General features: G+C 46.9%; 1 protein-coding gene across 1 annotated transcript in view; it reads left to right on the top strand.

The window, feature by feature from the left end:
- Nucleotides 1-322: 322 nt before the first annotated feature.
- Nucleotides 323-24,493, top strand: part of STIMATE (STIM activating enhancer) — a 59,182-nt gene continuing 35,011 nt past the window's right edge. The window contains exon 1 of the mRNA XM_046675387.1: nt 323-585. Coding sequence (XP_046531343.1) covers nt 426-585 — 160 coding nt within the window. The 5' untranslated portion in view covers nt 323-425. The remainder of the gene's footprint in view (nt 586-24,493) is intronic.

Consider the following 24,493-nt stretch of genomic DNA (forward strand, 5'->3'; position numbering starts at 1 on the left):
CGAGGGGCTTATCTTGGAGGGAAAAATAATTTAGTCAGATACTGTCCCCGCTCCTGCCCTCCCGACCAGGAGCGCCCGGGGTTCCAGGGCTCGATCTCCCGGCCGCACGGTCTGGCTCACCTGGAGTGTCTTACCTGCGGTCCGAACCCCCGACCCCGCCCCTTCGCCCGCCGCTGCCGCGCCAGCTGGAGAGCAGGCGGGCGAGGCCCGCCCACACGCCGGGCCGGGCCAATCAGACGCTGAGATCTCAGACGTCGGGTTACGCGCGGCGCCGAGGGGGCCGCCGGGCGGAGGTACCGACTCCCGGCTTGGACTCCAGGACCCCGGCTTGGACTCCAGGACCCCGGCTTGGCGGCGCGGCTGGCGCGGGCAGCGAGGCCGGGCGGGTGGGCGGTGGCGCCCCACACCCCTCCGCCAGGCCTGCCATGCAGGGCCCCGCCGGGAATGCGAGCCACGGACTGCCGGGCGGGCCGCCCTCCACCGTCGCGTCCGGGGCGGGCCGCTGCGAGAGCGGCGCGCTCATGCACAGTTTCGGCATCTTCCTGCAGGGGCTGCTCGGCGTCGTGGCCTTCAGCACGTTGATGCGTGAGTCCGGGACCCCCGACCCTCCCGAGGCCCCGCCAGACGAACCGCGGGCCCAGTCCCGCCTTGGGAACCCTCCTGTCTGAAGAGTCCAGGCCTGGGGACCCGGGCGGAGGTGCCTTCTTCCCGCGAGCCAGGACTGAGCATTCCCAGGCTAGGGCAAGCCCCCACCCCCGCGCCAGCGTCCTGAGTCCCTCGCCTTCTCGCTGCAGCCTCTAGCCAGGGGTCAACCTGTTCCTCTCCTACAACCCGCACACACCTCTCTTGTGAGGTACCTGCCTAAAACTGCCCCCCCCCCCGCCCCCCCCGCCACCTGGTCATCGCAAATTAAGGCTACCCCACTTTCCAGCCTGGGGCAACGACCCCCGCTGGCATACCCCTTTCCGTCCCCTCTTAGAGTCTCTTTTTAGCTTCCCCTTCGCACTTTGAACCCACATCCCTAAATCCCCAGTCTGATGCTCAGGTTTTTTTCTACACCTTCACTCCTCAAAGATTTACTCTCTCCCGTTCGCATTTAAATCCCGCTACCTTGCAATACCTGGATTGTTAGGCCGTGCATTCCGGCCCCTCCACCCTACTCCACCCCGGGACCTTCTTCCTCAGCTTTATTTTCTGTTTTGGTCAGAGCAGGACCCATCCAACCTTCTTCCCACATCTCCTCTTTCCTCTCCTTTTTTCCTGAACAGGCTCACCTGTTCCCTCTGTCCTGAGCTTTCCTAAGTAAGTTCTGTCGCAAGCCTCCCCTGGCTGTTCCCTTTCCCAACCCTTTATTATTTATATTTCAAGTTTCCTTCCTTTCCTTGAGACCTGGGCAACCTAGTGGCTTAATGGAGAAGTAGGCTCAGAGAATCTGGGGAGGACTCAGAATCCCTGTGCTAAGTCACCAGGGGCCCTTCCTTGAGATTTTCATGATGGAGAGGAAAGCCCCAGATGGTCCCTCTGGAAAACTAGAAGTTCCACCCTGTTGTCATGTGTGGCATGGAAGTGGCGGGTTCTGTTGTTTTCTTAGTGTATATCCTTCTCTTTATTAAAGTAACAAGCTTGGGTTGGCTTGTAGGCCTCGGAGTGCCCCTGTGATTCTGTTTTAGAGGAAGGAAGAGTTATGACTATCTGTACAGAGACATTAATTCCGAAATGACCTGTTCTCAAAACTTCCCGACTGTGCTCCTGTGGACAGAGTGGGAAGTTCCTGCAGAACAGATGCTCCTCGGCACTTGGGAGGGATCCTGCAGCTGTGTGCGTGTCTTGTGGGGTCCAGTTGCTGGAGTGGCAGCTTTGCTTGTTTGTAACATGGGGCTTATTTGGGAGAATTTCCCAGGCTTTAGGTAACCCTGAAGAGGCTGTTCTTAGACACTACTTTCTTCTGGTTGCCTGGCCGTGATAAGTCTGGCAACAAGTGCACAACTGTAGGTTTGCCACTTTTTCTTTCCTTTTTCATCTCTACTTGCCTTGCTACTTTCCCTTCTGAACAAATGCCCTCTTGTTCCCACAGTAATAGTTTGTGACGACTCAGCCAAAATCAGCTGCTGACTTGGGTACGTGAACTGTATGTGTGTGTTTTCGAGACATTGTGCATGGGTCTTCGCTCCCCTCCCACATCTCTCTCCTCCAGCTGGCCTTCCTTTCTCGCTAAAGAAACTGCAGGCTTAATCTTTATTTTGTTCCCTCACCTAAGATTTCTCAGCCTAGCTCTGGCTGTTTTCGTGTGTTTGATTGATGCTGATGGCCTGACTTATTCCCTAGGGTTTGATAGGGTTTGTGATTCAAAGAGGGAAATATGATTATGACAGGGCAGAGTTGCTCACAGCTGAGAAGTGTGCCTGGTTGAATGTGTTCAGAGTGACGGTGCTGGCCCTGGGAGTCTTCAGGGACACACTCACTTCTTTACTTAATCTTGAGTGTGAGCACAGGCAAACCCCACTGTGGTTGGTACCTTCTGTATGCAAAGACTGGACTAGAAAGTGGCCTCTTGCTCAGTGTAAGGCTAGATGTGGAGGGAGCTTGTGGGAAAGAGTAGCCGCTCCTGTGACAATGATGAGTAGGAATGATGGGCAGAAGAGTTGGAAAGGCTAGAGCTGTGTCTGCCCTGGACGCAGAAATGGAGATGAGAGCAAGAGCTTATTCCCCCACCTAGAAGCAGACAGCAGGCCAAGGAGAATCCCATTGACTGGGGTCCAGTCAGGGAAGTACACCTCTTGATCCCTTGTTGGTTCTGTTGGGATGGAACTGTGGGGCTTTTCCATTTTGTACTGCTAGGAAGGGGAGGAAATCTCTAGGGGGCTGTGGTCCATTTTGGAATGCGTTTTGCTGGGAAAAAGGAAAGAGGTTAGAGGTAGTCTCAAGGAAGTGCTTGCGAGCTGTTTGGCTTTGTCTGGGCTTTTAGTCTTCCTAATCACAGCATCGGTTCCTCAAGATGGCAGAGCTGCTGTCAAGAGTGCCAGGCTCCCTTGACAAGAGTGTCCACCTCACAGCCCTTGAGGGAGGTCTTGGTTTAAGATGAGGCAACTCCACGCTTCATCATTTCCATCATTATCTTCTTTAAGCCTCTTTTAAATACCAGTCGCCTCTGCTAAGCAGTTTAAACTAACAATCCCTATGCTTTTTGGGGTCACAGTCTTTTCCCCTCCAGGTGCTTCTCTTCCCCTAGGCACTGGCCTCATTGCCTCTCCGACACCTCCCCAGTTCTGAGAGCACATGCTGTTCTGTTTTCCTATTGGACCAGATCTGTTCTATAGGATGGACCCACTTCCCTGCCAAACAAGCTGTAAGGGCTTCTTCATCACATCACGTCCCCGATTTCAGTGAATTCTCAGACCACTGTCTTTATGTATTCTTTTTCTATCCAGAAAAGTCACTTTTTTCCCCATTTACACGTTGCTGTGTTTTTTACCAGGAGAGTTTTGTCCTGGAGGAAGACTTCTCATATATATTAATGTCTCAGGGGAGGATTTTGATACTTACAAGGATTTCTCATCTTGGCGCTTGGCTCAATGTGTGGGGGTTTTCAGACAGTCTCCATCCAGGCAGTTGAAAATTTGTATGCCAGTGACACGTAGCCGATTCTTCAAGCTACGTAAACATGCAGACTATTACAGGCCGCCATCCACGGGCATGCCCCAGTGTCAGCATCACCTTGTTAAGTTGGTGTGCTTTCCAGAGGCTCCACCTAAGGTACCCTCTGTGTGCAAGGAAAGCTGAACAAACAGAGGCAAGCTTATAAAGGGACTTCCCACTCTGGGTTTTCTGGGATGTCACCGAAAGGCATTGGGTGTCTGAGTAGAAAGAAACACTTTAAGCAAGGGGACTTTGTTATGATCTGCCAGCCGAACAGTTCCTCTTGTTTTGGTGGCTTTATCTATAGCCTGACTTGAAGAAGTTGCTCAGACTAGAGTTAGAGCAGAACAGAGCTGAGCACTCCTGGAGCTCAGCAAACTGTTGCAGTGCAGGTCAGTGGCCCAGCTGTCAGCCAAAGGTCACTGTTGGCCAGTGTATGTGTTGGCATTTGGGGCTGTTTACTCTCAGGATGTTCGAATGCAAAGCAAACTCAAGCCTCCTTCACCAAGCACAGTCAGAGTTCCGGGCTGAAGTGTAGACGGAATTAGTTTTTAACAAAACAAGCATTTTGAGAGGTTGGATAAATCTACCTGCCTATTTTTATGTTACAGATAAAGGGACTAGCCAGCTGGTGTCAGCGATATACAAAAACGCTGCTGGCGTTGAGAAATGGTACCTTTTTTCCTGAGGCCCAAAGTAAACATCATAAACCAGTCCACCCAGCTTTGAAATCTTAACCTCAAATCAGAGCCCCTGGTGTTTTCTTGCATGGTTAACTGGCCTCCTTCTGTGTTCTGTACAGACACACTCGTGCTGGGACAACCTTTCCTGGGATCACCTCTCCCCACCCTATCCCAGTTTTTATCTTAAAAAGTGTCAAACATACAGAAAAGATGAAAAAATAATAGCGTGAACATCTGTCTGCCCTCCGCTTAGACTCAGAAACTGTTCACTTTTTAACACGATGCAATCTATACAGAAACTGAAATATAATAATGTACACCTGAAATTTACACAATAGTATAAGCCATTATGACCTCAATAAAATAATTAAAAAACAAAAAAGATGAGTTGGGAAGTATTACCTTCTCTTCCATTTTCTGGAAGAGCTTATGTGGAATTGGTTCTTTGAATGTTTTGTAGTGTTTGCTAGTGAAGTCATCTGGGCCTAGAGGGATTTGTTTGTTTTTGTTGTTTGAAGATTTTAAACTAGGAATTTTAAAAAAACCCAATCTGAGACGTTGTTCACATTTTGCCACATTTGCTTTACCTGTTTATATATGTATATTTTTTGGCCAAGCCTTTTGAAGGTAAGTTGAAGCTAGCACCACACTTCACCCCTAAAAACTTCACTTGAGTCTCCTAAGGATAAGGACAGTCGTCCCCATAACCGGTTTCATGATCACACCTAAGAAAATTTATGACTCCACAATATCATGTGATATCCATCCGTATTCACACTTCCCCAACTGTCAGAAGTCTCTTAGAGCTGGAATTTTTTAAAAACTATGATCCAGTAAGGTCCACACATTGCATTTGGTTATGTTTTTAAGTCCTTTTTACTCCAGAAGAATCTTCCCCTACACACACACACACCTTTTTTTTTTTTTTAAATGACATTGCCTTTTTGAAGACTGCTGGCCTGTCGTCCTATACAGTGTCCCATATTCTGGAGTTGTCTGGGTGCTTGCTTGTTGTGGTGTTTGAGCTGTTTCACTAATTGCTGTGTTTGCTGAGTTTGTTCTGGAGGAGCTGTTAGATTCAGATTACCCTTTTGACGGCAAGAACACTCCGTAAGAAGGCACGTGACATCAGGCAGTCCCACTATTAGTGACAGTAAGGTCAGTTACTTGGTGGAGGGCTGAGGTCTCTAGAGCTCTCCTTTGTAAAGGTGCATTCCCTTTGCAATTAATAAATTATCTTTGTCGTGGTGATACTTTGAGATCGTGTGAATATCCTGTTCCGCAGTAACTTTTCACTCTGGTCACCTCCTCCTGGTAAAATAACGAAACACAATGGTGGCTGAATTGGAGTTCATGAGTGAGGACGCCTGTCTCTGGGCCTGGCACCCAACACACACTCAATAAATGTCCATTTCCTCTCCTCCCTCCGGAGTGCCAGCCAAGGCAAAGGAGAAACATCCCTTTTTCTGTCCCAGGCTGGTACTGTGTGCACAGGAAAAATGAGTGTGCCTGCATAAAGCATGGTGGCTGATTAAGGGTCTTTGTTTTTAGAAAGTTTTCTAAATGCTGATTTATCTGGTAGCATTTATCCGAAATGGTGATCTACAGCTTTATTTATAATAAAACTTAATTAATTTGGAATAAAATCAGGGCAAGAGGGAGTTGTCTGAATTAGGGGACAATCTGAGTTGTAGAATAATTTGACAAAATCCATTTTTTAGCCTTTTAAATATCTCTGTTTGTCAAGTGTTGCCCTATAGGGGCCTGTCAAGGTTCTACTGCTTTAATGATCTGTTTAAAATCCTTTGCAATTAGTATAATGTTTGCATGAAGATGGAATCGTGTGGAAGGAGTTTTATAAGTGGTTAAAAATAGCAGGATCCCTGGCTCTGGAACCAGTCTAACCTGGCTTCCATTTCTGCTTCTGCCATGTAGTGCCGTTGAGCAGCCTGTGTGTTTCTCAAAGGTTCAGTTTCCTCCCCAGTAAGAGGGGGATAATTTTTCTGGGACTGTGGGGATTAGAAAGAATGTCTATAAGGAAGCCGGATCAGTGTCAGGCACATGTTAGGCCCTGCATAAGGGGTGGGGGTTGGGTGATGATGTCATCACCTTCTTCATTATTACAGTATTTGCATTCTTGAGTCCTGTTGAAGAACATTTCACAAGTGCTTGAGTAACTTGTTTTCTGAATTAGGTCAAACGTTTCCCTTTCTATCTTGTTTGCACAACAGCTATACCTTTAGCCCTCTTTCATAGACTGCAGAATAATAAAAACTTCAGCCTAACCACCACAGTGATTGTGAACTTCAAATTAGCATGTACCCAAACCAGGTGGCTTTAGTATAGTGATGCTCTCTTCCTTCACCCAACCCGTTCTTGTGTTTCACCCACGGTCTCACATGGGCCTTGAGAGGGCAGCAGGTGGACTGGGGCAGCCCACTTACAGGTGGTGAACCTGCCTCCGAGTCCCTGGCTTTATTGCCCCAGGTCGCCTGGTAGCAGGTGGTGGCGCTGGCCACAAGAACAGCTTCTTTCCTGCAGCGTGCTGTTTACTGAGCCCCTCAGCACTTAATGCATATCACAGGAACCCTGGAAGGAGGGGTTATTTTCACTTTACAAACAAGGACAGTGAGCAGGTGCAGTGTCTAGCACAAGGTCCTGGTTGGTAAGTGCAGAGCTGAAATGTAAGCCAGGTCCCTCAGCCTCCAGACCCTCTCAGCCACTCCCCCTGCTCCTGCCTGCCTTTGTCGCCTATCTTTCCACACATTGCACTTTCTCATTACTCTGTATCCCTGGCTACCTCGCCTCATTTGTTCCTATTTGAACAATTCTGATTTTCTTAATAATTCTTTTTTAGGTTCACAGTATTAGCTGGAACTTCAGATTGTTTTATGGCTATTGATAGCATTAAAAATATAAATTTGAGATGATCTGCCAGTCATTTCGTGCATGTGTGAGTTACGTCTGAGGTTTGCTTTTCTGGCCTGGGCCTTTGTGAAGGTTCTCCTTGGCTGTGCGGGGATGGCCTCATCCTAGATCCTCGCCTGGGGCTGAGGTCTAGTGTCTGAGGCCGGGCCTCTGGGAGCATCAGGGGAGGGAGCACAGGAGTCCATTCAGTAACTGGTGAAGGGGATTTCCAGGGCCCTCAGTGGTTTCAGGTTACCTGCTGGTTTTCACAGAATTTGTTTCCCTGGTCTTATATGACTGTAAGGAGAGTAGTTAATAATCTTAAGAGTTAGGGCTAGCCCTTAAGAGTTATCCTTTTTCTCATGTATGTGCAGAAATGGTCCATGAGTCTCTTGTAGATGACTCCGCTACTGGGAAGTTGTCCCTCTAACCCAAGGTTTTCAACTTGGCACCATTTTGGGGCTGGGTAATTCTTTGTTGTGGGGGCTGTCCCGTATATTGTAGAGTGTTTAGCAGCATCCCTGGCCTCTACCCACTGGATGCCAGTAGCTCCCCACCCCCATCGTGACAATCAAAAATATCTCCAGGGGGTCTGCCCCATGGCCCAGTGGTTAAGTTCGCGCTCTCCACTTTGGCGGCCTGGGGTTTTGCCACTTCTGATCCTGGGCGTAGAGATGGCACCACTCATTAGGCCATGCTGAGGCGGCATCCCACATGTCACAACTAGAAGGACCCACAACTAAAAATATGCAACTGTGTTCTGGGGGGATTTGGGGAGAAAAAGCAGAAAGAAGGAAAAAACAAGATTGGCAACAGTTGTTAGCTCAGGTGCCAATCTTTAAAAAATAAAATAAATAAATCTCCAGACATTGCTCAGTGTCCGCTAGGGGGCAAGATCACCCCTGTTGAGAACTACATTTGTTCAGTTTGTGGATTACTCAGCAGACTCGCATATGAGCTCCAGCAGAACAGATTAGTAGGTCAGTATGTTGCCCCTGAAGGATGAGAAGAGTGGACTGTCAGGATTTGTTAAGGACCTGAGTGCCAGGTGTGGTACTGAGTGCTGCCTTGATAAAGAAGAGCTGAGACCCAGTTCCCCGTCCTGGAGGGGCCCCCAGCTGGAGCGGGCTGCAGGTGTGCTGGCAGTGTGCAGAGGGTTGTAGACGTTTGAACAGAGCTGAGAGGAGGGATGAGGGGAAGTGTCCGTGAGGAAGCCCTGCTTGAGCATAACACTGGAGGTGAAGGTGATGCGAGGGGCTCTCCACACACACAGTGTGGTGAGAGCAAAGGTCCACATAGGAGATCATGGGTCAGGCCGTCAGTCCTGGTTGGCTCGAGAGTGTGGGGGCAGAGGCTCCCAGGAAGAGAAGCCGTGTGCTTGGAGGGATTCCAGAAAGTCTTCCTTGTTCAGTCTCAGGCCTACTTTCTTCTCACACTTTCAGCTTGCACTTAAAAAGGATGGGGAATTGAATTATTGGATGGCAAGTCAGATTCTGTATTTACCTCATGCTACATTTGGACTATTTCTTTGAGAACCTTTCTTTTAAGGCAGTTTTATCACGTCCCTTTTAGATCTCATAGGGTCCCCCTGAGGAACATCTACTGTTTGTATCTTTGGGGCTGCAGGAAAAGAAATGGGGAGCCAGGGACCTTCTTCCAGCCCCCTGCCCTGTTGGCAGTGCCTCCTGAGATGGATGGTGTGATGATGTGGGCAGACCTGCTGCGCCTGCTTGGTACGAGGCATTGTGTATTAGCCCCTTTAGTTCACACAGCCCCCCTGAGAGGTAGGTGCTATTATTATCTCCATTTTATAGATAAGGAAACAGTCACACAGAGGTTAAGTAACCTGCCCAAGATCACATAGCCAGTGAGTGGTAGAACCAGGCTCTCTGGCTCTGGACACATTGCCTTTAGCTAGTAAGTGAAGCAGCTCCTTATTGTTAACTAGCTTTTGTTGACTGTCCACCACATTCCACACAGGTGTAGAGAAAGTGGAGATGCTTCCACCCGTGGATTTTGAGTCCAGCCTCAATTCTGGACAGCTGTCGAGTGTGGTCACAGAGACTAATGCCAAGGTGGGTGAATCCTGGGAATCTCCCTAGCCCAGTCTGTGAGCGTGGTCCCAGGCTTTCGTGGGGTTGGACTTTGGTGTCTTATAAGAACTCCAGTTGTCAGCTTGTTCTAGAAGTCCTGTGCCTACCACAGTGGGATTGTCAACCACTGAAATCACCTTTGTGCCTGTGAGAAAAAGACTTCTCTCTTGAGTTACTGCAGCCCTGTCTTAGCATCTGATATGTCCTTCGTCCTGTTTCCTTTAATTTAGAGTGTCCTCTTCATTTTAAAGGGCATTCTGTGCCATGGTCAGATTCCACTCGAGCTGCTTTGCAGGAGGAGGAGGCAGGAGCTGGTGAGGCTCGGCCTTACCTGGGGCATGGTTTCACAGGGTGGGGCCGGGGGCAGGGGGCACAGTAGAGGAAGAAGGGTCACTCACCTGGCTGGGGCCCTCAACCAGTGTTTTTCTTGGCTCTAAAATTTCTTTTAAAGACTTAGTATCAAGTATTTGTGAAATTTCCTATGACCAACTAGTGATGGGTGTCAAGAGCTTTCATGCTTTTTCTTTATTTTTCTCTTTCACGGATAAAGTTGTGTGCACAGTAGGTTGGGACACGTGGGGCCAACCCTATGTTTTCATATGTGCACCTTTCTGAAAATGCTTTTTCCTCGCAGCTTCTGTTCAAGACTATGGGCTGTTCTAGCCTCTTAATCTCATCGCAGGCTTTTCTGTTTTCTGAGAAGACGTTTTCACTTAATAACACGAAAAATGATGTAGAGAGATAAGGTGGTAACAACGCCTCCATTAAATGACACGAGCCCAAGACGCCATCCTGCAGGAACAGTTGAGCTCAACGCTGCATCTCGTGTGGATGTCTTGACCAAGGTAGCGTTAGAGCAGGTTTTCTATTTGGTTAGTGAATTTTGGGCTAAAATATTTGTAGCTCATTCCAACAAGCAAGGTTGCCTACACCCGGCGTGTGTGTGTGTGTGTGTGTGTGTGTGCACGTGCTCCGAGGTTACACCTGGAGAGGAGTGTGTAGGGGAGGCTTACTCAGAGCACACCTGAGCGTGCATGTATTAGAGACGTGGCTGCTCCCTGCTGGCCGGGGCTTTGCTGCGGGTTCTGAGGCAGCAGGCTCGAAGATTGAAGATTGCGGGTCTCCTGTCTGCACTGCTGCCCCCCAGCCTCAGTCTGAGTGCTGGAGCGAACTGGTATCCAAAAGCCCAGGAGAGGCTGACGACAAGGGACAGGTGTTGGGGTCCTCCAGACATAATGTAGGGAGACGTAAATTAACGTGTTTTTTGTCATGAGCCCTGGTTTCATAATTCTGTCCCCAGATTTCTGTGTGAGAAATCCCGTCAGTTACTGGCAGAAAAAAATCTGGTTCTGTTACATGAAATTGTAGTAAATAGGAATGTTAAACTGCCTGTTGGTCCGCTTAGCAGATTACACATTGATTTTTGTTTTTTTCAACTTGTCTTAAATAAATAATTGACTAACAGCTTCTGTAGGTAAAAATCTTCAGGGAAGCATCCAGGCACACTGTAACAGCCTTGCTGTGGACCTGAGCTCAGGGCACTACTACGGGTGGACAATATTCTGGGTACCGTTGTTCTGTAGTGAGACTTTGTGCTCCCAGTAGTGGCAGTCCATCGGCTGGGCCAGTGCGGACATGGCTCAGGCTGAATTTTGGTTTGAGGTAATGTGAGGCATGGGGGCGGGGGGCGGGGGGGGGGGGCAGTGCTGTCAAGGTGTTCATAGCAGGTAAACCACTGGACCATGCCAGGGAGCTCCTCAGTCCTTGTTCCCACTGGTTGTAGCTGCCAGTAGTGTTATGTGGCGGGTCCCTCTTTGCGTGGCACTAAGGTGGTGTCTTGGTGTCTTGCAGGACAGCTAGCTTCCTGGACCTGGTGCCCCTACCCTCCTTTCCTGATCTCTTTTGTGCTGTGGATGTTGCAGCCGCCATGGTCTGCCCTGTAGCCTGGGCCAAGGAAAACAGCCCTTTATCAGAAACTGGATGCACCAAGATGCCACAGGGCTGCTCTTCTATCCCCCACACCTGCCAAACCCATTCCTGCCTCCTCCCCCACCCACATTCCTCTTTCCCCTAAATGTTTTTCTCCTTCCTCCCCACTTAGCCACATCCTCCCCATCTTCCAAGAAACGTTCCCCGATGACCTTAGCTCCTATGTTCTCCTTTGAAGTTATAGGACGTACAGTCTGTACCATACAGGTTAGGCCTCTGCATGGCTCTGCCTCTCACTGGGCCAGGTCTGGCTTGCCTGCCAGGCTGGTGCTGGTACATGCTGGTGCTCTGGCTGAGTGTTCAAGCCCAAGGTGGCCGTTTGCTCCCTCCCAGGAACCTGGTCACACAGAGAGCAAGGAGACTTGGGAGATGGGGAAGACTGAGACCTTTTTCTTTTCTAATCAGTAAATAGTTTAGCATGCGCTGCTAAGGACACAGGTATTCTCATTTATAACCACAGTACAATTATCAGAACTCGGGAAATTTAACATTAATATGTGTTATTAGTCCTCAGCCCATATTCACATTTCATCGGCTGCCCGATACTGTCTTCCTAGCTATCTTTTCCTGGTCCAGTGTCATGCTTTGCATTCGGTTGCCGCATCTCTTTAGTCTGGAACAGTTCCTCGGCCTTGCTTTGTCTTTCTTACCCTTGATGCTTTTGAAAAGTGCAGGCCAGAGATTTTATAGAATGTCCTAGATTGGATTTGTCTGATGTTTTCTCGTGGTTACATTCAGGGTACGTGTTTTTGGCGGGGATGCTGCGTAAGTGATAAGGTGACCTCCTCAGTGCATCAGAACCGCAGGCACCTGATGTTGATTCATCTCAGTATTGGTGAAGTTCTCTTTGATGACTTGGGTAAGGTGGTTCCTCCAGGTCTCTCCATGGTGAAGTTAAAAATTTTTCCCTTTGTAATTAATAAGTAAATTGTGGGGAGATATTTTGAGGCCGTGTAAATGTAGGATCTGTTTTCAGTCTTCCTTGTAAAGCCTCCGCTGGTTGGGCAGTATCGTCGCACTCAGTGCTGAGTCACGTGTAGAGTGCTCCTTAGGCGCCGAGCCCTGTCAGTGCCTTACATACGTTAACTCACTTATTTCTCACGTTAGCCACATGAGGTGGGTACTCCTATTATCCAATTTTATACTTGGAGAAACTGAGGTACAGAAAAGTTAAGTGAATTGTCTAGGGTTGTGGCGGCCACTAAGTGGGATACTGGCATTCAAATCCGGTGAGTCTCACTCCAGTGCTGGGGCTTTCCACTGCTCCGACTGCCTGCTCTGTGCAGTGTTCAAGCACAGTTCTTGACGTGGGGACGCTGCTTCTCTAACCTCTGCAGGCTTCCTGTCTTCTCTGCGTATGGAGTTTTTCAACACCGTTTGGTTCCCATTGTCCCTCATCTGACTGGAATTTTACTAAGAGCATCGTTGCAGTCATTTTTCTGGGCACAATAGGTGGACCAGGAGAAAGCCAAAGACTTTTCATTTTGAGATTGGAATCCAGTAGGGCTTGTCATTGAAGCCAGAGGAGGCTTTCCTATGTTGATAAATTTAACATTTGAGCCTGTGCAAAAGTGGATGAAGAGGCTTTTGCCAGGGAAGGAGTCACTGGTGTAGAACTTGCCTTTTTTCTATAAGCAACCAGAAAACAGACCAAAATATATGAAACAGCTGTTTGCAGACATTGGACAACAGGCAGTCAGGAGAGTGATCCCTGAGGGAAAGAAAATATTGAGGTGAGTCCTGTGGTCTCCCTCCAACTTTCGGCTGGAGGCAATGTCCAGATCTCAGAGCCGGGAGGAGGATCCGAGCAGAGCCCGGCAGCCTTGCTGAGTTGAGAAGACACAGTCAAGGAGGCTAAAGCAGTTGCAATTTTCAGAAAGGGTGTGGGGAAAAAAAGAGCTACGTAGAAGAAAAGCTCTAGACATTTGCTTTTGGGTCTCTTTGAGTCTTTTTCTGAACATTATTCTGTGTGAATAATAATAGGGTAAAACTCAAGAGGCAAAGCAAAGAACAGCTGCTGGGAAGCTATGAGCTGGACTGAGTCTAGGACGAGGGGATGCTTTTCGAAAACTTCCAGTTAGAGTGAGAGACTGTTGAACACCAGGGCATTCAGTAGACACCTCAAAAGAATCATGCCTTATCTAGCCCTAGAGAAAGGAGTACATAGCTTAAAAACAAGCCTTGATACCATGCAAAAAAATTGAGTAGAAATACATCATAGATCTGGATGTAGAAGTGGAAACTATATAACACTACTAGAGGAAAACGTAGGAGGAAATCTGTGTGACCTTGGGATAGGCAAAGACTTCTTAAAACACAAAAAGTTTGAACCATAAAAAAAAAAAAAGATGAATGGGACTTTATCTAAATTAAGCATTTCTGGCCTTCAAAACATGCTGTAAAGAAAAGGAAAAGGTAAGCTGCACAGACTGGGAAAAGTATGTTCAATACGACTATCTGACAAAGCCCTTGCACCCAGAGTATACAAAGAGTTCTTACAACTCAATACAAAGACAAACACAATTGAAAAATAGTCAAAGGATCTGAATAGACATTTCTCTAAAGGTAATACAAATGGCCAATAAGCACATGAAAAGATGTTCAGTATCATTAGTCATCAGGGAAATGCAAATTAAACAATGATGAGATACCACTAGAGATACACCCAAAGAATGGCTAAAATTAAAAACATTGACGATACCAAGAGTTGAAGAGAGTGTGAACTTTAGACTCTTATACATTGCTAGCAGTAATGTAAAATGGTACAACCACTTTGGAAAACTGTTTGAAAGTTTCTTATAGCAATTTCACCCCTAGATATTTGCCTAAGAGAAAAGAAAACCTCTGACCACAGAAAGACTTGTACGGGAATATTCATAGCAACTTTCTTCATAATTGCCCCAAACTGGAAACAATCCAAATGTCCATCAACATATGAATGGATACACAAATTGTGATATATCCGTACAATGGAATACATGTCTGCAACAAAAAGGAATGAACTGCTGATACATACAACAGCGTGGTTGAATATGCTGAGCAAAAGATTCCAGATAAAAAGAATACGTACTATACGACTCCATTTATATGAAATTCGGAAAGTAGGAAATCTAATCTTATAGTGACAGAAAACAGATTAGTGGTTTCCTTGGAATGGTAGGGATGGGACCAGCTGCAAAGGGTTGTGAGAGAACTTTTTGGGGTGATGGGAATTACTGTGGCTTGATTGTAGTGAGGGTTACATCAGTGTACACTTTTCTCAAAACTCATTGAACTGTATGTTTAATATGGGTGCATTTTTGGTATGTAAATTATACCTCAAAATTCATTTGAAAGAGAAAAGGAAAAAAAGCCTAGAAATGACCCAGCTGCTCTACAAACTTAAATGCTTATCCAAATAAACTTCAATATTCATTAAAGGAAGACAACAGGGGCTGGCCCCGTGGTTGAGTGATTAAGTTCACGCGCTCTGCTTCGGTGGCCCAGGGTTTCACTGGTTTGAATCGTGGGTGCGGACATGGCACCGTTCATCAAGCCATGCTGAGGTGGCATCCCATATGCCACAACTAGAAGGACCCACAACTAAAGATACACAACTATGTACTGGGGGGCTTTGGGAGAAAAAGGAAAAATAAAATCTTTAAAAAAAAAAAAGGAAGACAACAAAATCCAAATACTTAACAATGTAGCAATCATAATGTATAGCCTCTAATCAAAATACTAGACGTGTGAAGAAGCAAGAAATTGTGACCTATAATTAGGAGAAGAGTCAGTCAATATAAATAGACCAAGAAATTACAGAGATGATAGAATCAACAGAAAAGGACTTTACAATTACGATAAATATGCTAAAAGTTTTAAGGAAAAATTGGATCATAATGAGGAACACAATGGAAAATATAAAAGTGAACCAAATGGAATATGTAGAACTGAAAATAGAATTTCTGGAAAATTCACTGGACGGACTTAAAAAATTAGACTCTTGGGACCAGCCACGTGGCCGAGTGGTTAAGTTCACACACTCCGCTTCGGCGGCCCAGGGTTTCGCTGGTTCAAATCCAAGGCACGGACATGGCACCGCTCATCAGGCCATGCTGGGGTGGCGTCCCATATGCCACAAACAGAAGGACCCACAACTAAAATATACAATTATGTACCAGGGGGCTTTGGAGAGAAAAAGAAATAAAATCTTAAAAAAAAATACATTAGACTCTGTGGAAGAGTAGATCAGTGAACTTGAAAATATAGCAACAGAAGCTTCACAAATTGAAGCACAGAGAAAAGACCAGGAAAAAATGAGCAGAGCCACAGTGACCCATGGGTAAATATCAAAGGTTACAACGTGTAATTGATTTTCTAGAAGGAAAAGGTGGGTGAAAAAAGGGCACGAAAAATGTTTGAAGACTAATGGCTGAACATTTTCCAAAGTTGATAAAAACTATAAACACACAGAAACAAGAAGCTTGATAAACCCCAAGCAAGATAAAGACAAAGTAAATCACACTAAGCCACATCAGAATCAGAGACTGCTGAAAATCAGTGATAAAAAGAGAATGTAAAAGTAAAGAGGAAAAAAAGACATTAGTACAGGGAAATAAACATTAGAACTAATACTTTTCATCAAATTATTCAAGCCAGAAGACAGTGGAAAAACATCTTTAAAGTGCTGAAAGTAAAAACCTGTCTATGTGGGATTCTATATCCAGTGAGAAATATCTTTCATAAATGAAGGCAGAAAAAAATGAATGAGGGCACTTTGATCCTTCCTTACCCAAAGCAACTGACTCCAGTCTTTATGTCCTGCCATGGCATCTCAGCTCCTGGGACCTTTTACAAGCTTTGTCATCTTTGGTTACAATATCAAGAGTTAAGTCTGAAGGTAGCAAATTACATAAATTGGGGAGAAATTGAACTGCTTTCCTAACTTTAAAAATTACTGCCACCACACCAACAGAATGCAGTGCAGCAATGTGACTTTGGGCTTCTAGAGGCCGTGCCAGGAAGACATATGATCCCAGTGTGTCCTTTTTGTTGTCAGTTCCTCCACCCTCCCCTGCACTGCTGAGGCATGCTGTAGTGCCAGGCCCTAAGCCCTTCTTGACGCACCTCCATGGCATCATTTGAGTCCAGCTGCCCTTGTCAGTAGACTTCATTGCACTGAAGGCCACCCCCTTGTTTGGGTGAGTGAGGAACTGGATTTAGCTGACCACACCTTTTTGGTTGTTGAAGTAGAATAGGGGACAGGAAAGCCCTGGGGGGGAGGGAAGATGGACAGAAAAGCTGGTGGCTGCTTCCAATGCCTTGCTCTTTTTCCTGCCTTGGAGGGCTGTTGGCCAACTAGGTCAACAGACAGCGTGAGAGTCAGCTAAGACTGAATTGGAAAGCAAAGCAACAGCTTCAAGTTCCCCCTTGAAAGCTTCATCCATTCCATGTTCAGTAAAACTTCCTGAGAATTTAGAGTGACACTTGTGGCAGCCAGCCTCTGTGACAGACCCCAGTGATCCCCATTCCTGACAGTCACACCATTGTGTAGTCGTCTCCCACTGTTAGTCTACGTGACCAACAGAATATGGCAGAAGTGATGGTGTGTCGCTTCTGAGATTAAGGTATTGAAAAGACTGCAGCTTTATCTTGGGTGTGCTGTCTCGTTTGCTTCCTCTTGGATCATTTGCTCTGGGAAAAGCCAGCTACCGTGTCTTGGGGACACTTGGGCAGTCCTGTAGAGAGACCCACGTGGCGAGGAGCTGAGGACTCCAGCCATCAGCCATGTGTGTGAGCCTTCTCAAAGCAGATCCTCCAGCCCAGTCAAGGCTTCAGGTGGTTTGTAAGTTTGCAACCTTAAAAGAGACCGTGAGCCAGAACTACCCAGCTAAGCTGATAAGGTTCATTGTTTACAGCCACAGAGTTGTGGAGTAATTTGTTACACAGTGCTACATAACTAATATAGCGAAAGTGAGTACGAGAAAAGTTAGGAAACTTGATCCCTGTTCTCCAAGAGTCTGCACTCTGTTTAGGAAGACAGATCATTTGAACCAGTAACTAACAATTGCAGGCTTGTAAGCTGAGTGGCCAAAGGTTGATTCAGATATCTCTACACATTGCGTAGACGAGTGAGAGCTTGTTGCTTGGATTTCGTCTTGATGAGTAGGGCTGCTAGAATCCCACAGAGTGGGCTGAGCATCGCTATTCCTCCTGAGCTCTCGAAGGTAGTTGGAACAGGCTCAGAGACGCCAGAGTACATTGCATCCATGACGCAAGTCGGCTGCTTCTTGTCTTGAGGGCCTCGGAGAGGCAGTTGGTCATATTCTTATATTTGCCTTGCCCTTAGCAAGCCAGCCTGGTTGCTCACTGCCTGTATTTTATCTGGTAGGAAGTTAGACTTTCTATAATCCACACTGGATTGTTGAACAAGATAAATTTCAGACTAATTTGTTGTATAATGAGCCTTTGAGTTACGTGTGGGAGTCAGACAGAGGCTAATTGAAATGGAGCCTGTTCATTCTGTACACGGTGACTTTTTACACATTTTCAGTCTTCCCGGTACCTTTTTTGTAAGGAGGCAGTTGACGAATCATCCTTTTTCCCCCTCTTTCAAAGATAGCAGCAGCTCAGGGAACTCATATGTCAGTGTTAAGGGAGATGAAGTGCTGAAGTTCTGGCTTATATGCAGTGTAGAGCTTTTTTATGTAGAGTCTTTCTTGACTGCTCTGAGAGCTCGATAAGTCTGTCCTCAGCCACCTGCTCTTCCCTTGCCCCTGGAATGTACTTAGGCATGGTCTCCGCTCCCCTGATTGTTTTATCTCATTGTTTGGTCATCTCCTGACAGAGTGTGTCCATTCTGCTTTCTTTGGGCTCTGTACTTGCCCAGTCACCGGTGGTGCGGCCTCTGGCTCCTCTTACATAACATCAGGTGTGGTCAACCCCTTGGCTAAGTCTCCTGCAGAGAGCTTGGTTAACGAGCCAGCGCAAAGGAAGTGTGCTCCCTGGCACTATTGCCACTGTTGTTGGGGAGTCTGAGGAAAAGTAGGTGGGCCCTACACCTCCTTTTTTCCCAGGGTCTCTTGAATTGTGCCCTGGCCTTTCTGATCAGGAGCTGGCATTAGGCAGGCCTGTTTCAAAGGAGAAGTAGCAGGGCCAGGGCATGCTGATTCTCTGGGGTTGATTTAGGTTCATTCTGGACTTCTAGGAAGGCTGGAACCAAGGAGGACACAGTTGTGAGAAATCCCAAGACATCACCCAGCAAGCCCTTCCCCAAAACCCAAGGTGCTCAGGCGGCTTCCTCTTACTACCCGTAGCCGTGGTTCGTAGCCCTCAAGGAAAGAGATGGAGGCAGACCTCCCTTTCAGCGTTCTCTTCAGCCAAGCTGTCTGCGTAGCCTTCGTTCCTGATGCCACTCACTCTGCATTCTGTGTAACAGGGCAAGGGAGAACTTGGCAGTTCCTCTCATGACCACCGTGCCGCATGATGGTAGTTTTTCCAGTGCCCTCATGGAAGGAAAATTGGAGGGATCCCAGCAGACAGAGGAACAAAGCGAGCCCTGGGAGTTCAGGAATTCTAATTTGACTCAGACGCACCTTTCCTAGGGCAGCCTGGTGCTCCCAGTCCCAAAGGTTGTGGTTTATTTACACGGTCTCTTCCCTGTACTTCTCATTTATCACTTCTTCCTCACACGTGGTCCATCTGTTCTTCCTAAGTGGAGAAGAGAAGGGAATAGCTGTGAGAGGAACCCCAAGGTGCCTGAGGTGTCCATCAGCCACTCGAGATCGGATTCCCACTGCTGGCCGAGGAGGACGACAGATATTTTAGCTCACGGGGGGCTGACGATTTCTTCTCTCAAGGTCCCGTGCCTCCTTGGGGTCAGGTGATTCTTGTAAAGTTAAGGCTGCCTCAGCTGCTCCCTGCTGCCCTGCCACCTGATTCCCAGGCTTGGGGACTGAGGAAATGAACTCTGTTGTTTCTCTTCTGCTTGGATTCTGGTTGATTACACAACTTGTATTGTTCATAAAGAGAGGACTCTGGGTGCCAAGCACACTAGGTAGAGAAGCTAGGTAGCTTTTCTAGTGCTGGGTGACTTCATCCCAAGTGACTTTATCCCTCTGAGATTGTTTCTTGTCCTCAAAATGAGGGAGGTGATTCCCTGTCTTAATGGGTTATTATGAGAAGTAAACGAGATAAGACACATAGCCTGGTACGTGGTAGGTGCTGAGTAAATGTTGGCTCACTGAGGCCCACCTTGGCTCACTGGCTTCCACAGCGAATGATCCTCAGGAAGTAGGACCGTTCATACCATATTGTTGCTTATTAGGATTGGGAAAAAACAGGTAAATTAATCCAAGACTCCATCCACAGGTAGAACTGAAGGGATTGAAGGGCTTCCCTGAGACTGCCCAGCAGTCAAGACTGCTGGCCAAAGACTCAGCCTGGACGAGAACCCAAGTGTCCTGCCTCCCAGGCCTCTCTTCTTCCCCCACCATCTCCTAGTCTTGCTGCTGTTTCTTTGCCTCCCCTCCTCGACCCTCCCCTCCCCACCACCACCACCACACACACACATTTGCTGATGCCCATTGGCTTGTCCAGGGAGTTTGTTCTAGACCGTGGCGTGAGGAAGGGAACTCTTGTATGAACTGACCTTCCTAACCAGCTGTGCCACTTGGCCGTGATGGCCCAGGACCACAGAGCCTGGAGCAGCAGCGGGGGGACATGGGAGAGGGATGTTGCACGCTCTTGGGAAACATGGGGCTTTCCTCCTCCTCACTCCAGCTGCTCGGGCCGGCCCGAGCCAGGTGCAGGGTTGCCCAAGGGTCTGAGCTATACTGAGGGAGGCCAAATAGTGGTAGGAGCAGTCACATCAGGGCTTGTAAGAGGAGATCTGTGCAAGTCTCAGCTAATGTGACCTCTTCCCTGTGCCAATGAACTTCAATGGCCAAACATTCTCACTTTTAACCTGCGTTAGGACTTGAGTTGACTTCTTACCACAGCCTTGAAATGTTGGACCGTGCACGTATTAGAGATATACACTCTACTAGCTACCTTCAGTGTAGAATAACGTTCTTAAATTGTGTTTCTATCTATATTTAAGTTTTCTGAACTAATTTGCTTTTGGAGGCTATTCTTGACTTTTGATAATGCCATCTGATTGCACACAGAGGTTTGCATTTCACAAGTGTTAGGTTTTGTACCAAGAGACCAAGCAAGCTCAGTCAGTCGCGATGCTTGTACTTGTTTAATGGTGGGGGGAGGGTCAGCAGTGGCCTGGGTTCTGGTCCTGACTACCACCTGAGCCTGTGGGACTTTGGCAAGTTCCGTAACTGCACTAAGCATCAGTTTGTTCATCTGAAAATTGGGATGGTCCTATCCACCTCCTAGAGTGGATATGAGGAGCGATTGCGTGATTTATCCTGAGTGCACGAGCCTTCAGTATCCTGATGATGAGGATACCTTATCTGGTTGGGCTTTCTCAGAAATCCTCTTAGGAATTCAGTTGACTAGATCATGCATGTTGGGTTTAGGTAGTAGACAAGGTGAAGTAGGGTGTGCTTGGGGACCCTATTGGGTGTGAACCTCTCCTTGGCCAGTCACCCTCACACTGCTTTCCAGAGTACTGGGATGAGGGAGATGGGTGGCCAGGTGGCTACTTTACCACTGCCAGAGAACAGTGCTTGAAGTATGTGACCTACAGAAGGTCTGCATGCAAGTGGAATCATCTTTATGAATGAAACACAGTACATTGGAGTTTCTCTTCTAGTGAAATTCTTAGAGTTGACTGACCCAGTTAAGTGAGTTGGCAACTTTATATCTAGTCCTTTGCCTTCTGTTTTTAACTCTTGGTAGGTGGATATATAGCTGGATCTCCACCCTTTCCTTCCAGGTGCAAGGTGTGGAAATGATGTGACAAGGCCCTTCCTAGACCCATTATATGTCTTTCTCTGACAAGTTTGGACGCCGTAAGCAGCTGGAATCATGTTACGTGATTCCTTGTGTTACAAGGATGAGAATCAATCCTGCGATTTGCAGCTCATCCCTGCGCAGTGGGGCTGATGGTGTCCCCTCTTACCATGGGAAGCTGCAAGGCAGGTTTCGGGGCTGCCTGAGAGGGATCCTCTTCCCTGGTGGGCTTGGGCTGGGAGCTGCGAATGTGACATCTGAGAAACGCAGACTCTGAGGTCATGCATTTTTCTGTGTGACTCACTGTGAGGTTGCAGTGAAGGGTGGTTCTTTTACTCAACAGAACTTTTTACAGTCAAAGCCCTCTTATCCAACACAATCAGGATTGGTTATTGGTTGGTTGGTTGTTTTTTTTTTCTTTTAAGATTTTATTTTTTTCCTTTTTCTCCTCAAAGCCCCCCGCTACATAGTTGTATATTCTTCGTTGTGGGTCCTTCTAGTTGTGGCATGTGGGACGCTGCCTCAGCGTGGTTTGATGAACAGTGCCATGTCCGCGCCCAGGACTCGAACCAACGAAACACTGGGGCGCCTGCAGCGGAGCGTGTGAACTTAACCACTTGGCCATGGGGCCAGCCCCGGTTGGTTAGTTTTTAAAAGGCTGGGAAACTGGGGAATCCTACGAAATACAAACATGTACAATAAACATTCTATTTTAACTTCTGCCTGTGAGCATCAGGTGTGAGGGGAGCCCTTGTCTTGGCCGACAGGAGCACAGGGGGGACATTTTGTCCACCAGGGATAATGGTGAAGCCATGAAGCTAGACCCTCCTTGATGTGGCTGAGTGGGCTGAAGTGACATGTTTTCCATCCTAATGAGCTCTGCCTGCTAGAAGCTTTTTTCTCAGAAGGAAATGTTGAGTTAGGTTTGAGGAAGGCTATTAATTTGCCAAACGTGCAAAATTATAATTTTGTCCTTTTTTAACATTGTTCTTAGCAGCAGCAGTTTTTTCCTAATCTTTTTTAGACCTTTTTTCCTCTTAGTACAAAAGTAATACATGCTCATTGTAAACAACTAAAACGTTATGGAAATACATAGCATAAAAAGCGAAAGCTCCCTGTAATTCCATCCTCTGGAGAGCCAGCCATGGTTAACAGCTTATTGTGTGCGCCTCCGAATTTCTTTATGTATATATCATTTAAAAAAAAAAAAAACAACAGGTTCACACAACACATCACTGTTTTGGTGACTTGCTTTTTTTGACAGGGACATTTTCAGTATTGGTGCAAATAGATCTACCTCACTTTTTAAACGGCTTTGTTGAATATAATTTACACACCATAAAATCCACACATTGCAAGTGTACCATCTCTACTTTGCTTTTTAACAGTGGAATTCCATTGTATGACAACTTAGATTTAAACTCTCCTGTTGTGGACATTTAGGTGGCTTTTAAATCTTCCACCTTACAGACAATGCTATAATACGGTCTTTTACACAGACTTTTGGGCATTTGTGTGAGTGTAACTATATAGGAAAATCCTGGAAGTGGAGTTTCTGGGTCACAGTGTGTGAACAGTTCAAATCGTAATACTAGACATTAGCTGCTGCAGCTTTTCAAGTGATCTGAGGCTCGATGGGGAAAAAGCCACACGCTTGTCTGTCCACTATGAGATTAAAGGAAATTCCTAAATTTCCCTGGCCAGGGAATACGGGTTAGCAGGGCGATGGTGACACAGGGCGGGAGCAGATGCAGCACCTCTCTCTGAGTTCCCCTGACTGGAAGGTCCCCAGCTGCCCAGGGATGCTGGCTCGCAGAGTAGGGTCCTTCCAGGACAGCCCGTTTACACTTGGGGCTTCCATCAGTATTCAGGAAGAATGTACACTAACAATCAAGCCCTCATTAGGGGTATTTATAGCCCTTCTTATTCTTACGTCAAACTCTGCATCCTGGAGGCCTCATTCCTCCCGCCTCCAGCATCCCTGGGTCCCAGAAGGCTCCGTTCACTGTGACCACCCGACACCAGTTTAATGCCCCCTTTCCCCTGGGTAGCTCTGGAGACAAGGATCACAAACCCACTTCTCCACGTTTCCCCAGCGATTGTACCATTTACTCTTCCACCAGTAGTTTGTGTGCCTGTTTCCTAATATCCTCACCGAATGTCTTAATCTTTGCTAATCTTTGCTTAATCTTAATCTCGCTAATTGTAAAAATAACTATTAGTTGGCATTTTTAAAATCGACATTACTGAGGTTGCATATCGTCTTGTGTGTTTATCTGCCATTTGTATTTCTTTTCATCAGACAGATCCCTGTGGAACACTCACACAGTGGCAGTGCTCCCTCACCCCTACTGAGATCATCATCACTAGCAGATGGCACCATTGCCATGCTCCCTGGGGGAAGCTGTGCTTCTAAGGAGGCCCCGTGTTTAGAGAGCTAAGTATATTTATTTGTTGGACAGTTTAGGTTTTTTTTAATCTCGTTTCTCTCTCAGCCTTTGACAGAAGCTCCTCGTAGGAGGATTAAAGCTGGCTAATTTAGAACCCAGGCTTCATTTGGTCCATAAACAGCCAAGTCCTTACCAAAAAAAAGTTTATGAGCCCTTATTCTGGCTATAAACCCAGATTGTCTGGTTCTTGCATCTAAGGCCAGATAAGGTGAGGAAGAGCTTGATGGACCAGTTCATCTGCCTTGTGGTTAGTTAGCAGGAAGAACGGTCTTGGGTAGTTGTCCTCTGGCAGTCTTGCTGGCAGATTTTGTCCAAAACCAAGGAGAGAGCTAAGCAATGAGCTTAAGCAATGTTAGTCCTGTTGCAGGACTAATGGCTTGCAAACTAAGCAGCTGGGAGAACCCATCTTCCAAATTCATGGAACTTAGTGAATTAAAAATAAATACCTGGACAGTACTCGATAAATGCGTCTTAAGTGATTGACTGAATTCCTTTGTCCAACATATTGTTTAGCTGCCTGTTAAGAGCCAGGCACCCTCTAGGGTGCTAGGAATATGGGGGTAAATGGAACAGAAGTTTCTTAGAGAGCTTACTTTCTAGTGGAGAGAGAAAAGACAGTAGTAAGAAAACACACAAGAATTTCTGAGATGAGAGAGGTTAGTGCTGTAAAGAAAATAAGACAGGGAGATGAGATTGGGGGTAGAGGCAGGGCAGCTTGTGCACACCTGAAGGTGAGGCGGTCAGGAGAGACTTCTGAGGAGGTGACTAGAGCTGAGACAAGAATGAAAAGGAAGAGTGCAGCTGCCACTTGGCAAACTGAGAGAAGAGTGTTGCAGACGGAAAGTGCAGC

Source organism: Equus quagga, chromosome 1 (genome assembly GCF_021613505.1).
Source record: "Equus quagga isolate Etosha38 chromosome 1, UCLA_HA_Equagga_1.0, whole genome shotgun sequence".
NCBI lineage: Eukaryota > Metazoa > Chordata > Mammalia > Perissodactyla > Equidae > Equus > Equus quagga.